The 16861-nt window shown below is 42.4% G+C and overlaps 1 protein-coding gene across 1 annotated transcript in view; it reads right to left on the reverse strand.

The window, feature by feature from the left end:
- slc35f1 (solute carrier family 35 member F1) overlaps positions 1-1037 on the reverse strand; it is a 334841-nt gene extending 333804 nt beyond the window's left edge. Inside the window, exon 1 of the mRNA XM_080193321.1 lies at positions 753-1037. Within this exon, the coding sequence (XP_080049447.1) occupies positions 753-859 (107 nt within the window). The 5' untranslated portion in view covers positions 860-1037. The remainder of the gene's footprint in view (positions 1-752) is intronic.
- Positions 1038-16861: the final 15824 nt, after the last annotated feature.

Genomic DNA, 16861 nt, shown 5'->3' on the forward strand with positions numbered 1-16861 from the left:
TTTAGGCAGGGAGTCCCTCATAACCGCTTTACAATCCCTGTCTCCTGATGCACCCTTACAGAGCAGGAGATCTCAGCGATGAAAGGGGGAAAAAAATCTAGCGCACAAAGAGCATCAATAATCACAGCGAGCTCTGAGTTTTGCTCCCTCGGAAGACCTGAAGGGCTAGGAATGGGGCTGCTCATTAAAAAAAAAGAATGCTTGGCCATTCTAACCTCAAGTAAATCCACTGTACCAAAGTCCCAACTCATTTGTCATTCAACTCACGGAAGATTGAAATGCGACTCGGTGCAATGTATTTGCAACCAGAAATGAGTCGATAAACCTCAGTCAGCCGGAGCCCCGTGTATCAGTAAATGAGGTCTAGTCAGCCTTGTATAAAGTGGGCTGGAGTTGTCGAGGATATGAATGTGCTGAGACGCTGTTAACTCGCCGGTCGTTTAGAATAGACATCATGGTCAGCAAGGAATTTGAGGAAATATAAGGGGGAGATCACAGTCACTCTTTTGCACTGTTGTAAAATAAATCTGAGGGTGTTTAAAAATAAGACCATTTCTCCAATATGAGTGGGAGACAACTTTTTCCCTTGTAGTGCCGCTGGGAAGCCGATCCAGCAGCTGCTGAGTGCCAGTCTGACCACCTACATTGTTCACTGCGGTCTCTTTGAGACAGATTTCAGGGTGTGGGGGGTCCGCTCCGGCTGGACGGGGAGCTTTCCAGGGGGGAAGAGGGGGGTGGTGCCGCTCTCTTACCTTGTGAATACTTTCCTTATCCTCTGCAGCAGGGTAGGCGATGCGGTGATGGCTTCGGCTGGGATGTTCTCGATGGTAGCAACATGATTGCGCTGCTCGGGGATCATTGCTGGATTAAAATGCAGGGGACATCCTGCACCGCGGGCACCGATGATGGGGGGCCGATTGCACCGAGTCCGCCCGCGTCCTCCTCCCTGCTGAGCTGCTGCCTCTTCGATTCGGGCAGTGGACTGAGACAGGGACGAGAGGCTGAGGGGTGGCTGGCAGAGCGTCTGAGGCTGAGCAGCGAACACCTGCTCTGCCCGAGCTGAGCTTCCCATTCTCCCCGGTAGGGGGAGAAGGTCGCTCTCCATCCGCCTCGTCCGCTGACACCTGGGACTTGTAGTCACTTTCTGCTGAGCTGTCAGTTTCCAGCTCCTCCCTCCGCCAGAACACGCCCTTCCCCCTCCAGCAGAATGGAAATCCCCAGCTCCCAGCCTCCTCCCTTTCATTATCTCCCACGCATTACCTCCCTTTGCATTTTGCCAACTGTGCGATGCAAGATCTAATAAGTCCCAGCCTTTGCTGAACTGTCTTGTTGGAAAAATTTTTCATTGCTCCTAGAGACGACATGCGGAAGCTTTTGAAGCTTTGACAAAGTGTTCTCTGGACTCGAAACATCAGCTCTTTCCTCTCCTTACAGTTGCTGCCAGACCTGTTGAGATTTTCCAGCTTTTTTTTCTTTCGGATGCAGAAGCTTCTACCGTCTCCAGCTGTTTTCTGGAGATGTACCTTTATTTTTCTAGCGTGTGTGTGTAAAAATGAGAAAGATTACTTTCAGTTTCACTGATTTTCTCCAAGAAATCACATTTGAAAATTCTTTACGTTTTTAAAAATTGACATACCTGATCATTTGATCCGAGAGCTGTAATTTTTGCGAATATCGTGACGTTTGGTTCTGACATAACCTGATGTCTGGCTACACTGCTATAAGTCTAGTTTAGGAAGTCTTATTAGACTCCAAACGTTACCTCTGTTCCTATCTCCACAGATGCTGCCTGACCTGCCGAGTTTTTCTAGCGTATTATTTTTAATCTAGTCTTGGAGTGGATAATTTATTGAATAAGGCATGCAGCTTTAAAAATGTAAACTCACGTGCAAGTGTGACTTTTAAAGTATACATCCTGCCTTTGCTACACAACGCCGTTAAATGTTAAAGTTAATTCATTAATCTTGTTAGTAAGACAACTTCTACATATCTGTTTCTTTAACTTAAGTTTCAATTTTATTACACTCCTGTGGAGCTCTTTGGGTTATTCCTGCATCATTGAACCTGCTAAATGTGCTATGTAAGTTGCCATCGTTATCTAAGTACTATTAACAGCGTTGTTTCTTGCATTACTTGTCACTTTTAATTCTTTTCATACTTGGCTATTATGCCATAGAAAATTAAAGGTTGCAGTTTTTTTTGCATTTTGTCACTATGGCTGTGTGCCCTCACATGTTTACATTTGGAGCTATGACGTGCCTAACCCAACTGTGGAGTGGGAAATTGCTTCAGTGTTTTGCTGCAGGTTAGCGATGGTGCAATCTGTCTTTGTACGGACACCACATCCCTCCAGCCTTGTTGAATTACTAAACCAACCCTCTCTCTCCACAATCTTCCTCGTTTAGGCTGACTCTGGAGGCCAGTGTCCTATTAAAGCCCATTGAGCTATGGGTCACTAGACTGAAGCCTCAGCAACCATCAGCATTTCTCATATATTTTTGGCTGTGGAATACCAAAACAATAAGAACGCTGATTATTTGGAATCCAGGAAAGAACCTATCCCATGCATAGCGAGATGGTCACTGCAGGCCGAGATTCCCAAGTCAGGAAGGAAATGGATGGCCATCAGGTAGAGCAAGAGGGTGAGGCAGGCAGTGTATGAATCTCCCGTGGCCATTCCCCTGAAAAACAGATGTACCATTTTGGATACTGTAGAGGGGAATGACCTTTCAAGGGAAAGCAGCAACAGCCAAATTTGTTGCACCACAATTGGTTCTCCTACAGAGGGGAGGAGTAATAAGTGTGGGAATGCAATAGCTATAGGAGATTCTATTGTAAGGGGAAAGGTAGATGTTTCTGTGGCCACAACCAAGACTCCAAGATGGTATGTTGCCTCTCTAGTGCTTGGGTCAAGAATGTCTCAGAGGGATTACAGGACATTTTGGAGGAAGAAGGTGAACAGCCAGTGGTAGTGGTACACATCAGTACCAAGGACATAAGTAAAAAAAAGGCATGAGGTCCTAAAGCAGAATACAGGGAGTTAGGAAGTAGATTGAGAAGTCAGACCTGAAAGGGAATGATCTCAGGAATACTACCAGTGCCACATGCTACTCAGAGTAGAAATAGCAGGGTATATTGGATGAATGCGTGACATAAATGACAATCTAACTGAAGCCCCTTGACATTCAATGGTGTTACCATCACTGGATCCCCCACTATCAACATCCTTGGAGTTAACATTGACCAAAAACTCAACTGGATTTGCCACATGATCACAGTGGCTACAAAAGCAGGTCAGAGGCTAGGAATACTGTGGCAAGTAACTCACCCCCTGACTCACCAAAACCTGTCTACCATCTACGAGGCACAAGCCAGGTGTGTGATGGAATACTTCCCACTTGACTGGATGGGTGCTCACTCAAGATGCTTGACACCATCCAGGACAAAGCAACCCACTTGATCAGCACCACATCCACAAACTCTCACTCCCTCCACCACTGACACTCAGCAGCAGCACAAATTCATCAAAGATCTTTAGACAGCACCTTCCAAATCCATGACGACTTCCATCTAGAAGGACAAGGGCAGCAGATACGTGGGAACACCACCATTTGCAAGTTCCCCTCCAAGCCACTCACCATCCTGACTTGGAAATATATCGCTGTTCCTTTACAGTCACTGGGTCAAAATCCTGGAATTGCCTCCTGAACGGCATTGTGGGTCAAACCACAGCACATGGGCTGCATTGATTCAAGAAGGCAGCTCACCACCACCTTCTCAGGGGCAACTAAGGATGGGCAATAAGTGCTGGCCAGGCAACGACACCTACGTCCACAAATTAACAAAAAAAAGCGTAGGAAGAAATGGGTCTTTTTCCAAATGGCAGGCAATGATTAGGAATAGGTCATTCTAGACTGGATATTGTGTAATGATAAAGAAATAATTGGCAATCTAGTTGTACGAAATCCCTTGGGAATGAACAACATGACATATAACATGATAGAATTTTTCATCAAGGTGGAGAGTGATGTGGTTGGTTCTGAGACTAGGGTCCTGAGTCTTAATAAAGGAACATACAATGATATGAGGCATGATAGATTGGGACCACAGAAATCAATACTGGGACCCCGGCAATTCACTATATATATAAATGATTTAAATGAGGGAACTAAATGTAATATCTACAAATTTGCAGAGACACAAAGCTGGGTGGGAGTGTGAGCTGTGAGGAGGATGCAGAGATCCTTCAGTGTGGAATGAGTTGAGTGAGTGGGCAAATGAATGGCAGATGCAGTACAATTTGGATAGATGAGGGGTTATTCTTGTTATGGCTCCTGTTCTGTCCAAGATCGCAAGAAACTACAAAGGGTCATGAGTGAAACCCAGTCCATCGTGCAAACCAGCCTCCCACCCATTGACGCTGTCTACACTTCCTGCTGTGTTGGAAAAGCAGCCAGCATAATTAAGGATCCCATGCACCTCAAACATATTCTCTGCTACCTTCTTCCATCAGGAAAAAGATACAAAAGTCTGAGATCACATACCAGTTGACTCAAGATCAGCTCCTTCCCTGCTGCCATCAGGCTTTTGAATGGATCTACCTCTCATTAAGTTGATCTTTCTCTCTATCCTAGCTATGACTGTATATTCTGCATTCTCTCCTTTCCTTCTCTATGTACGATATGTCTTGTCTGTATAGCGCACAAGAAACAATACTTTTCACTGTATATTAATACATGTGACAATAATAAATCAAATCAAATCAAATTATTCACTTTGGTAGCAAAACTGAGAAGACAGATTACTATCTGAATGTCCTTAAATTAGCAGAGGGGAATATGCAATAAGACCTGGGTGAGTCCACACAACAGTTATGGAAGGAAAGTGTGATAACCCCCATGATTTGCATGGGGAAATCACTAACTGATCTCGTGTAGGACTCATCAAGCTCCCTGAGGATTGATAATTAACTAGTCAGGTGGAGTTCTTATACAGAGCCTTGAATAAAGTAGCACGCTGAGTAAGTCCATTATCTTTTAGTCCTGGCTGGGATCTGTTGTGTTCACCACAGGCTTGTGGATATTGTTTATGTTCATTTTGTGCAATAAAAGCACAGTTCCTTCAGAGCTGACTCCTGGAGTTATTACAGTAAGCATGCAGGTGCAGTAGGCAGTGAAAAAGGTGAATGGTATGTTGCCCTTCTTAGTGAGAGGATTCAAATACAGCAACAGGGATGTCTTAGGGGTAGCACGAGTTTACAGTGATTAACACTGCTGCCTCACAGTATCAGAGACCAGGTTCAGTTCCAATCTCTGGTAACTGTCAGTGTGAAGTTTGCACATTCTCCCTGTGTCGGGGTGCTCCGGTTTACTCACAGTCCAAAGATGTGCAGGTTAGGTGGATTGACCATGCTAAATTATCCTTTAGTGTCAGGGGGACTAGCAGGGTAAATACATGGGGTTATGTTGATAAGGCCTGGATGGGATTGTTGTTGGTGCGGGCTTGATGGGCCCAATGGCCTCCATCTGCACTGTAGGGATTCTATGATTCTATGAAATCATTGATACAATTATACAAGGCCTTAGTGAGACCACACCTGGAATATTGTATGCAATTTTGGTCTCCTTATGTGAGGAAGGATGTTCTTGCTCTAGAGGGAGTGCAGAGAAGGTTACCAGCCTGATGCCTGAGATGGCAGGAGCACAGGAAAGATGACGAGAGATTGGGTCAGCTAGGATTGTATTTGCTGGAGTTTAGAAGAATGAGAGGGATCTCATGGAAATCTCTAAAGTTCTAACAGGGCTTGCCAGGGTAGATGAAAGAAGGATGTTCCCAATGATGGGGGAGTCCAGAACCAGGGGTCACTCTCTTGAGGATACACTGTCCATTTAGGACAGTGATGAGGAGAAAAGAGAGTGTTTAGCCTGTAGAATTTGCTACCACAGAAATTGATTGAGGCCAAAACAGTATGTTTCAAGGTGCAGTTAGATATAGCACTTGTGGGGAAGATGGATGGTGGAGCAGACCCAAAGAGCTGAATGGCCTCCTGCTCCTATTATCTATATTTCTATTTGCACAGATACAGATAACAGGAATTATGTACCATAGTGTTATCCCATCATCTACACCCTATAATAACCGTCTGCCTAAACTTGAACAAGTGTATTGCAGGCTTGATGTTATGTTTGGATTCCTGTCCAATCTTTCTGCTAGCCCACCCAGGCTGTACAAATTTATCAACCTATGGATTTGTATAGGTTTAAAAAAAAACTGTGTATTTGAATTGATTTCTATATAACACATTCAGGCCTCCAAAGATAAGATGCATAGTGATTCCACTGTACCAATTAAGTCCCTAAGATTAGCTACTCTGAACATTAGCTTTCATACTGCTTTGCTCTCACTCTGTCTCCAATGCCCCTTCACTCACTTGACTATTGCTTGTCACGAGAACACAAATAGTAAGAGGAGGGGTAGACCAAATGGGCCATCAAGCCTGCTTCACCATTTATGACAATCATCACTGATCTTGGGCTTCAATTGTATTTTTCTGCCCATACTCCATATCCCTTAATTTCCCGAGAGACCAAAATCTGTCTATCTCAGCTTTAAATGTATTCAATGATGGAGCATCCACGAGCCTCGGGGTTTGAAAGTTCCAGAAGTTCACAACACTTTGAGTGAAATAATTTCTTCTCACCTCAGTCTTAAATGATCAGTCCCCTATCCTGAGACCGTGCCCCTGTGTTTTCAACTCCTCAACCAAAACCCCATCAGAATTTTCTTGATTTCAATGAAATCAGCTATATTTTTCAAAATTCCAGAGAATATAAGCCCAATTTACTCAAGTCTCTCATCAGTGAACAATGCTGTGCCATCTCCAATGCAAGAATATTCCTTCTTAAATGCTGAAACCAAAATTGCACTCAGGATTACAGATGTGATCTCATCAAAACACTGTACAGTTGTCGCAAGGCTCTTTTTTATCATTGTGTTCCAATCCCCTTGCAATAAATGTCAATATTCAGTTTGCCTTCCTAATTGTTTTCTACACTGGTATGCTAAGTTGCTGCATTCCTTGTATGAGCACGTCTCTTTCAACATCAACACTTACAAGTTTCATACCTGCCCGGCGCACCTATTCAGGGCAAGTTCAAGAAACATAGGGGAGAGGTGAAAGGACAAGTGAAAGGGAAGTGAAGGAAATGGAAGGAGGAAAGGGAGAGAGATGAAGAAAAGAGAGAGGAGGAGAAAGGAGAGGAAGGCAGAGTAAGAACAAAAGGAGAAAGACAGGTAAAGAGAAAGAGGAAATGGGGAGTAGAGACCAAATATTTTCATTCTGGGGTGGCTGGGGTGAGAGGGGCTGGTGGTGGTGATAATGAGGACCAAATATGTCTCATTTATGGTTCAGCAGTTGGTAGGAATTAGATTCCAATGGATAAATTTATCAGAATAAAAAAGTACTACATAGAAATATAGGAATGCCTTTGATCAGAAAAGTCATTCCAGTCCATCTGGTAGGCTCAGAACTCAAACACTGAATTCACAATTCACTGCTTTTTATCTGTCAAGTAATATCTTGGCAAGTGCTGGTTGAAAACCCCCTTAAAATTACTGATGTCATCAGCATCAGCTGCCTCTCTGGGAAGTCCATTTCAAATATCCTCTATTCCAGATGGCATGGTTATCAGCTTAAAAAACAATTTAGCAGCAGTATTGCAGGTATTTTCTGGTTGACTATTCCATGGATTAGTCTGTAACCTTACTCAGATTGAAACTGAGGATAAAATTCAGGAAGTAGTGGCGTGATGTAACGTGCTGCTGCTCAGTAGCACTCTAGTACAGAGTGCAGTTGTAATTTACTATCTGTGATATCCTGATCTCTCTATATAAGGTAGATCAGGCAACTTTTAAGTAAGGCACACTCATACATGCACAAGTATCAGTTCAGAAGTAACAATGATCTGGGAGTAGAATGTTTGCCTTGCAGCTTCTCTGGGGCATTTTTCATGACACTAGAAACCTAAGGCAATGGAATTACATAAAACATGACTCTAAAATAAAAGAGAAACAAGATAGTTTTTGAAGATTAATTAATAAATTAAAATTACAACATACGTTTAATACCAAATATCTTTAAAACTACAAAGAATAAAAACTTAAAAGATTGCAATGTAAATAAATTATTTTTTGTGACAAGTGTTTTCAAAATAAATTAGTATTGAGCATTTTGATGACAAAGCTTTGCTTGACTAACAAGAAAGTCAAAGATTACAGGAATATGAAGCTGAGGCCATGATCACATTAGCCATCATTCCAATTAGAAACAGGCTCGAGAAGCCAAACGGCCTATTCCTGCTCCTGATTCGTGTGTTCGTATGTTGGTTCCATGAAAATGAAAGACTTTTCTTTTACTCTGGATGAATCTGTGTAGAACCCAGTTTACAAAACATCAATCTCAGAATGATTGATGTTTCACATACCCTGTAATTATTCCAAAATGTTTGCGTTAATGATAGGTCAGCTTGCAAACTGTAATTAACATCTTAATCAAAGTAGAGGTTAGGGCTGCACAGGGTATTGCTAGTGCACCAGATTTATGAAGACATTCCAATATTACTGCTATCCCCTAAGGCTCAACCCTCTTGTACAGCTATCATAAATATTAAAAAGCATCAGAAGTACAGTTATTTGTGAGAGTTACAAACCAAACAACTGTGATGTTGTGTATTTGTCCCTAAACAATTTGGTGAAATCACATTGTATATTGTTTTATGAAAATTTAAGGTGTTTGTATGAAATTCCCTTGTCCATTATGTTTTTTCTCATAGTTAATGAGAAAGAGAAGGACAATGATGAGCAGAACAAATGGAACCTGTGCCACTGAGATTCAGAGCATGACAAAGGTGATGAGGGGAGAAGAAATGAGGATCAAGTTCAGCTGTTATGTGGCACGTTGGCACAATGGTTAACACTGCTGCCTCACAGCGCCAGGGACCCGGGTTCAATTCCAGTTTTGGGTGACTGTGTGGAGTTCGCATATTCTCCCCATGACAGCGTGAGTTTCCTCCGGGTGCTCACACAGCCCAAAGATGTGCAGGTTAGGTGTATTGGCCGTGCCAAATTGCCCCTTAGTGTCCCAAGATGTGTATATTGGGGGGATTAGCAGAATAAATGTGTGGGGTTATGGGGATAGAGAGTCAGTACAGACTTCATGAACCAAATAGCCTCCATCTGCTGTGTGGAGATTCTATGATTCTTTGATATTAGTTTCTGCAGTGAATCTCCATAGTCTTTTTCCTGACCTCCCACCTGCTGAGATGTTCTACCTGAATAAAAAAGATAGTGTCCGTGAGAAGAAGGAGTCATGTTACGTTTAGAGTCATGTATAGCCATCACATGAAAAAATAGATGGCTGAAGATGTGGTAGAGTATTGGTTATGTCTCTGCTTCTGAGTACCATGCCAGTGGGAGGTGACACAATTGCAGCCAGCAGCCAATTTTCACAGGAGCAAGCTGCTGTGAGAGGAGAGCTACCTCAGTCCTTTGAACATAAGCAGTTAAGCACCTGTTGCATTGCTGATCCTCGGATCAGACCCAAGAGAAGCATTAAAATGAAAGAAAGGCATGTTTTACCATTTGGGGAAACATGATGGTGGGAAACAGACTACTGCAGTACTTGTTACTCATGGAGGTTATAGTCTAGCAGGTAAATACTTTCTACTGATTTACTCTACCAAGAAATCATTATAGGCAATGCTGGGTAGAATTGAAGAGAACTGATATGGTGCAATGTTATGGAATAGATAATGGATTGAAGTATTTGTCCTTTATTTGAAGATGAATGAGGAATTAGAGTCCTAGTGTCACAAGTAGAGTGTGTTGAATAGAAGAGGCAGCTTCAGTGAGGAAATGTGCTCTGGTGCCCTTGACAATGTGTGAGTGGTCAGCATGACACTTTTCTGCATATATTATTGTCTCCAGCACTGCCAACACTCCAGTATTATTGAATGGTGAAATTGTGCGAAGCATTGGAGGCTAAACCATGTGGGACACAGAAGCTGGAATGTATCGCTGAGGCTTTCTGAACCATCAAGGTAACAGATGATCCAAGATGCAAATGCTACTGTCTTCCATGCTTCTTCCTCTAGAACTTACAGGCAAAGAAGGATGGCAATAGAAAATCTCAAATGTCTCATATAGGCAACATTCAATGATGGTTCCTTGGCAAACCATTACATCTAACAGCATAATCTCTGAGTAACTTTAGTTCTGGAAACAGGAGAACAGGAATTAGTGCAAAAAGAGCAGCTACTGGAAACAGCTTCAAGACTGAGATTAGTTTTGAAAATCAGACATATAACTTTCTGAATTGTGCTGCCAAAATGTGTTGTTCTGCATCAGGAACACAAATCTGTTAAGTTTCTCCATATGAGTGCGTTTTAATAGTGAGGAACCAACAGGTAGATATTGTTTAATTAAGTATTTGGAGGATATATAAGGGAACGTGATGGCCGAGTGACATTATCACTTGACAGTTAATCCAGAAAACCAGATAATGTTCTGGGTTATCTGGAACCCTGGGTTCGAATCCCGCCACAGTAGATGGTGGAATTTGAATTCAATAAAAAATATCTGGAATTAAGAATCTATGGACCACCATGAAACATTGTCAATTGGCAAGAAAATCCCATCTGATTAACTTATGTCCTTCAGAGAAGGAAATCTGCCATCCTTACCTGGTCTGGTCTACATGTGACTCCAGAGCCACAGCAAGATGGTTGACTCTCAACTGCCCTCTGAAGTGGCCTAGCAAGCCACTCAGTTGTAACAATTGCTATAAAGTCTCAACAAAGAAATGAAACCAGACAGAAAGCCTGGCATCGATCTAGGTACATGGAAAAGACAATGGCTAAAAAACAAACAGCCCTGTCGACCCTGAAAAGTCCTCCTTACTAACATCAGGGGCTAGTGCCAAAATTGGGACAGCTTTCTCACAGACTCGTCAAGCAGAGTCATTCTCACGGAATCATACCGTATAGATAACACCACCATTACCATCCCTGGTTATGTCCTGTCCCACCGGCAGGACAGACTCAGCAGAGATGGCGGCTCCGTGGTATACAGTCAGGAGGGAGTTGCCCTGGGAGTCCTTAAAGTCAACTCCAGAAGTCTCATGGCATCAGGTTAAACATGAGCAAGAAACTCTCTTACTGGTTACTACATACCTTCCTCCTTCGGCTGATGAATCAGTATTCCTCCATGTTGACCAACATTTGGAGGAAGCACTGAGGATGGCAAGAGCGCAAAATATACTCTGGGTGGGGATTTCAGTGTCCACCACCAAGAGTGGCTCGGCAGCAGCACTACTGATTGAGCTGTTAGGGTCCTAAAGGATATAGACTGGGTTTGTAGCAGATGGTGAAGGAACGAACAAGAGGAAATAACATCCTTGACCTCATTCTTATCAATCTGTCAACTGCAGATGCATCTGTCCATGATCGGTCAGAGTGATCACCATACAGTCCTTGTGGTGTTTGTGGCACTATCACCATGCTAAATGGGACAGGCTTTGAACCAATCTAGCAACTCAAGACTGAGCATCCATGAAGCGAATTGTATTCGAGCACAATCTGCAACCTCATGGCCTGGCATATCCCCCACTCAACTATTACCATCAAAAGCGAAAAGCTAGTGAGTTTACTATCAAATAAATTGGTTGGACTTAAACCTGGTGTTGTCAGACTTTTTATTGTGTTTACCCCAGTCCAACACCAGCATATCCACATCAATGGCAAGTGCAGGAGGGCATGCCAGGAGCAGCACCAGGCATACCTAAAATGAAGTGTCAACCTGATGAAGCTACAAAACAGAACTACTTGCATGCCAAACGGCAAAAACTGCAAGTGATAGACAGAACTAAGTGATCCCACAACCAATGGATCAGATCGAAGCTCTGCAGTCCTTCCACATCCAACTGTGAATGGTGGTGGGCAATTAACCAACTCACTGGAGGAGGAGGCTCCACAAATATCCCCATCATAAATGATGGAGGAGCCCAGCATATTAGTGCAAGGAATAAGGCTGAAATATTTGCAACAATCTTCAGCCAGAAGTGCCGATTAGATGATCTATCTCAGCCTCCTCCAGTGGTCCCAGCATCTCAGACGCCAGTCTCCAGTTAATTTGATTCACTCCACATGATTTCAAGAAACGATTGGAGGCACTGGATATTGCAAAGGCAATGAGCCCTGATAACATTCCGGTCATAGTACTGAAGACTGGTACTCTAGAACTTACCATTCCCCTTGCCAAGCTCTATCCAACAATGTGGAAAATTACCCAAGTATGTCTTGTACACAAAAAGCAGGATAAATCCAACCCGGCCAATGACCAGCCAATCATAAGAACATAATAACATAAGAAATAGGAGCAGGAGTAGGCCATCTAGCCCTTCGAGCCTGCCCCACCATTTAATAAGATCATGGCTGATCTGAAGTGGATCAGTTCCACTTTCCCGCTTTCTCCCCATAACCCTTAATTCCCCTGTCTATCAGAAACCCATCTACCCGTGACTTAAATATATTCAGCGAGGCAGCCTCTGCCCTTCAACGGGCAGAGAATTCCAGAGATTCACCACCCTTTGAGTGAAGAAGCTCCTCCTCAACTCTGATCTAAACTGCCCCCAATCAGTCTACTCTCGATCATCAGTAAAGTGATGGAAGGGGCCATCAACAGTGCTATCAAGGAAACTGGAATCAATGGGTATCAGGGGCAAACTCTCCACTGGTTGGAGTCACACCTGGTACATAGGAAGATAGTTGTTGTTGTAAATGGTCAGTCATCTCAGCTCCAGGACATTACTGCAGGAGTCTCTCAGGATAGTGTCCTAGGCCCAACAATCTTCAGCTACTTCATCAATGACCTTCCCTCCATTATAAGGTCAGAAATGGGGATGTTCACCGATGATTGCACAATGTTCAATACCATTTGCAACTCCTCAGATACTGAAGCAGCCCATGTTCAAATGCAACAAGATCTGGACAATATCCTGGCTTGGGCTGACAAGTGGCAAGTAATAATGGTGCCGCACAAATGCCAGGCAATGACCATTACCAATAAGAGACACTTTAACCACCACCCTTTGACAGTCCATCACTGAATCCCCCACTGTCAATCAACATCCTTGGGGCTATCATTGACCAGAAACTCAACTGGACTTACCACAAAAACACAGTGGCTACAAAAGCAGGTCAGAGGCTAGGAATACTGAGGTGAGTAACTCATCCACTGACTCTCCAAAGCCTATCTACCATCTACAAGGCACAAGTGAGGAGTGTAATGGAATACTCTCCACTTGCCTGGATGGGTGCAGCTTCAACAACACTCAAGAAGCTCAACACCATCCAGGACAAAGCAGCCTGCTTGATTGGCGCTATATCCACAAACATTCATTCCCTCTATCACCGAGGCTCAGTAGCGGCAGTGCGTACTGTCTACAAGATGCACTGCAGAAATTCACCCAAGATCCTTAGACAGCATCTTCCAAACCCACAACCACTTACATCTAGAAGGACAAGGGGAGCAGATACATAGGAACACCACCAAGCCACTCACTATCCTGACTTGGGAATATATTGTTGTTTCTTCTCAGTCACTAAGTCAAAATCCTGGAATTCTCTCCCTAATGGCATCGTGGGTCAATCCACAGAACACGGACTGTAGCAATTTAAGAAGGCAGCTCACCAACACCTTCTCAAGGGCAACTAGGGATAGGCAATAAATGCTGGCCAGCCAGCAATGCCCATATCCCTCAGATGAATAAAAAATATACAATTAGGGGATAGCTGGGACACTGGATGCATGAGGCTAGAGCTATGAGACTGAACAAAGTCAACAGTGACTTGGTATAGAGGAAATCCGTGTTTTGGTTTCTGTTTCACCATCTGGCTTGTATCTTGATAACATTGGTAGCAGAGAATAGTTGGCCTGTAGGTGAAGATTGAAGCTAAGATTTATTTTCAGACAGAAGTTAGCTAAGCGTACTGAAGAAGTTTTGTATAAAATGTTTAAATTTATGGACACACATATGTCAGCCTCCTATTTATTGACCACAACTCAGCCTTGAACACAATATCCCTACAAAACTATCTTCAAATTCCATGGCCTAGGGCTCAGCTCCCCACTCTGTAACTGGACCCCAGACTTCTTAACCCACAGACCACAATCAGTAAGGATACGCAATAACACTCCTCCACGATTATCCTCAACACCGGTGTTCAGTCTTATAGCTCTAGCCTCATGCATCCAGCCCCTTATTGTACTCTCTATACATCTGTAACTGTATGGCCAAATTCCCCTCCAATTCAATTTTCAAGTTTGCTGATGACACCACAGTAGTGGATCAAATCTCAAGCAATGATGAGACAAAGTACAGGAAAGAGATAGAGAATGTGGTGAACTGGTATGGCAACAATAATCTGTCCCTTCATGTTAGTAAAAAAAAAGATAGTTATTGCCTTCAGGAAGCATAAAGGAGAACATGCCCCTGTCTACATCAATGGAGATGAAGTGGAAATGGTCGAGAGCTTCAAGTTTTTAGGTGTCCAGATCACCAATAACCTATCCTGGTCCCTTCACCCCAAAGCTATAGTTTAGAAAGCCCACCAACACTTCTACTTTCTCAGGAGGATGAGGAAATTTGACATGTCTGCAAGGACTCTTGCCAACTTTTACAGATGCACCATAAAAAGCATGCTTACTGGTCGTATCACAGCTTGGTATGGCGCCTGGTCTGTCCAAGACCACAAGAAACTACAAAGGGATGTGAACAAAGCCCAGTCCATCACTCAAACCAGACTCCCATTCATTGACTCTGTCTACGCCTCCTGCCTCAGAAAAGCAGCTGGCATGTTCAAGGACCCCATGTAACCTGGACATACTCTCTTCCACCTCCTTCATATGGGAAAAAGATACAAAAGTCTGAGGTCATGTACCAACCAACTTAAGAACCGCTTATCCCCTGCTGCCATCTGACTTTTGAATGTCCCTACCTTATATTAATTTGATCTTCCTCTACACCCTAGCTATGACTGTAACACTTCATTCTGCATCCTTCCTTTCCTTCCCTGTGTACGGTATGCTTTGTCTGTATAGCATGCAAAAACAATACTTTCAATGCATACTAATACACGTGACAATAACATATCAAATCAAATTTTAAAAATGGTAAGAAAGATGATCTGTTAAATCCACATGAGACATGTTCAGACTTTGATAAATTTTGAATTATTCTATAGAAGAATATATTAACAGGTCATATACAAAATGGCAGAAATTCTCTTTGGAGATCCCAGATTCAATATTTACTTTCAAATTGTTGGATTGTGCTGAGCGTAAACCTGGATAGGTTCCTATTCTTCGTTGGAGTTAGATTGTCAGAAAGCGATACACTTTTGGAACAGATCCCTGAAGTTTCAAAAAAAACTTTGGGGTCACATTTATTTCCAGCCACTTTCTTGGCACCATCAGTGATAACACAAAGGGTGGAGCCTTCAATCCTAACAGCATTTCTGGACTGTTTAGATATGGGACACATGCGCCAAACAGATAAAAAGAATAAGGATAGCGACCCTTTTGGCAGCTCTAACACATGACAGGAATTGAGTATAGAAGGAACCCCAGGAATAATCAAGGAATGGTCAACAGTTGTTTCAGATGTGATTCAAAATATCATTATGCAGTAATGGATCATTCAAAAGAGGGGTTTTAAAATGAGATATACCCTTGAAGATTCAGAAAGAGAAGATGACCGTACTAATCAGTCAGTAGCAATTGCACTGGTCACCAGAAGCTATAGTCCGGTAATGGGTGTTCTAGTCATGAACTCATTCATTTGCGCTATGTTAAATAGTGGATGCACATCCACAATATACGGAGTGGATTCGTTAAAGCATTATCTGGAGTCTATAAATAGTAAAGATGAAAATAAGATTAAGGAGTATGAAAATTATTTACTTACCTCAGGTTTGGGGATGATAACACATTAAAGTCATGATTCCATGTTAAATATTTAAATGGTAAACCATTTTATCAGTTGTATCCAGTGAAATATGTTAGCCACCTATGAAAAAGGCTCAACTAAAATTAGAAAGGGAGTACAAAAAGGCAACTATTTTTGGGAAACCTGTAGATTTAGAGTTTACATAATCAGGATGTTATTGTATCCTTTTAAAAGGACCTAATATTTCTAATCACAATGTTAAAGACATATTGATGATATCACAAGGTAGGAGTTTAAAGAAAAAATGACAAGTAGTTTTAAAACCACGTCCACATTTTGCCCATCCATTTTGTCATAAGTTAAAAATCCTACTGAAGGATGCAGGGGATATGGATGATGACTATACTAAAGTTATAGAAGAGATCACTGAGAAACAGAACATATGTAACAAATATAGGATGGCACCATCTCAGTCTGTAGTGAGTCTCCCAAAACCAAGAAATTGAAGAAATGAATTTGAAGTTATAAGATAAGGAGAAAATGTTTTTCTCTTATCTTCATAGACTTGGCAACACTCTGTCAACAGTACTAAATAGTAAAGACAAAAGGATGATTGTGGACAATATAGTGGAAAAGTAGATAGGAACTAGACTGGGTGCACTGACAAAATTCCTAACTGACATTGGGGGCATTTATCAATGGTGATTTTAAAATTATGTGTAAAAATATAAATATCATAGCAATGAACTAATGAACACAACAGTGGATTATTCCTTTAATGATGGGGGTTGGGAAAGAAATCACACACTAATTGATGAGAAATTATGTTCAGAGTAATTCACTCTGAAATTCCCAGTC

The sequence above is a fragment of the Carcharhinus amblyrhynchos genome, chromosome 7 (assembly GCF_965287045.1).
Source record: "Carcharhinus amblyrhynchos chromosome 7, sCarAmb.v2.hapA, whole genome shotgun sequence".
NCBI classification, from domain to species: Eukaryota; Metazoa; Chordata; class Chondrichthyes; order Carcharhiniformes; family Carcharhinidae; genus Carcharhinus; species Carcharhinus amblyrhynchos.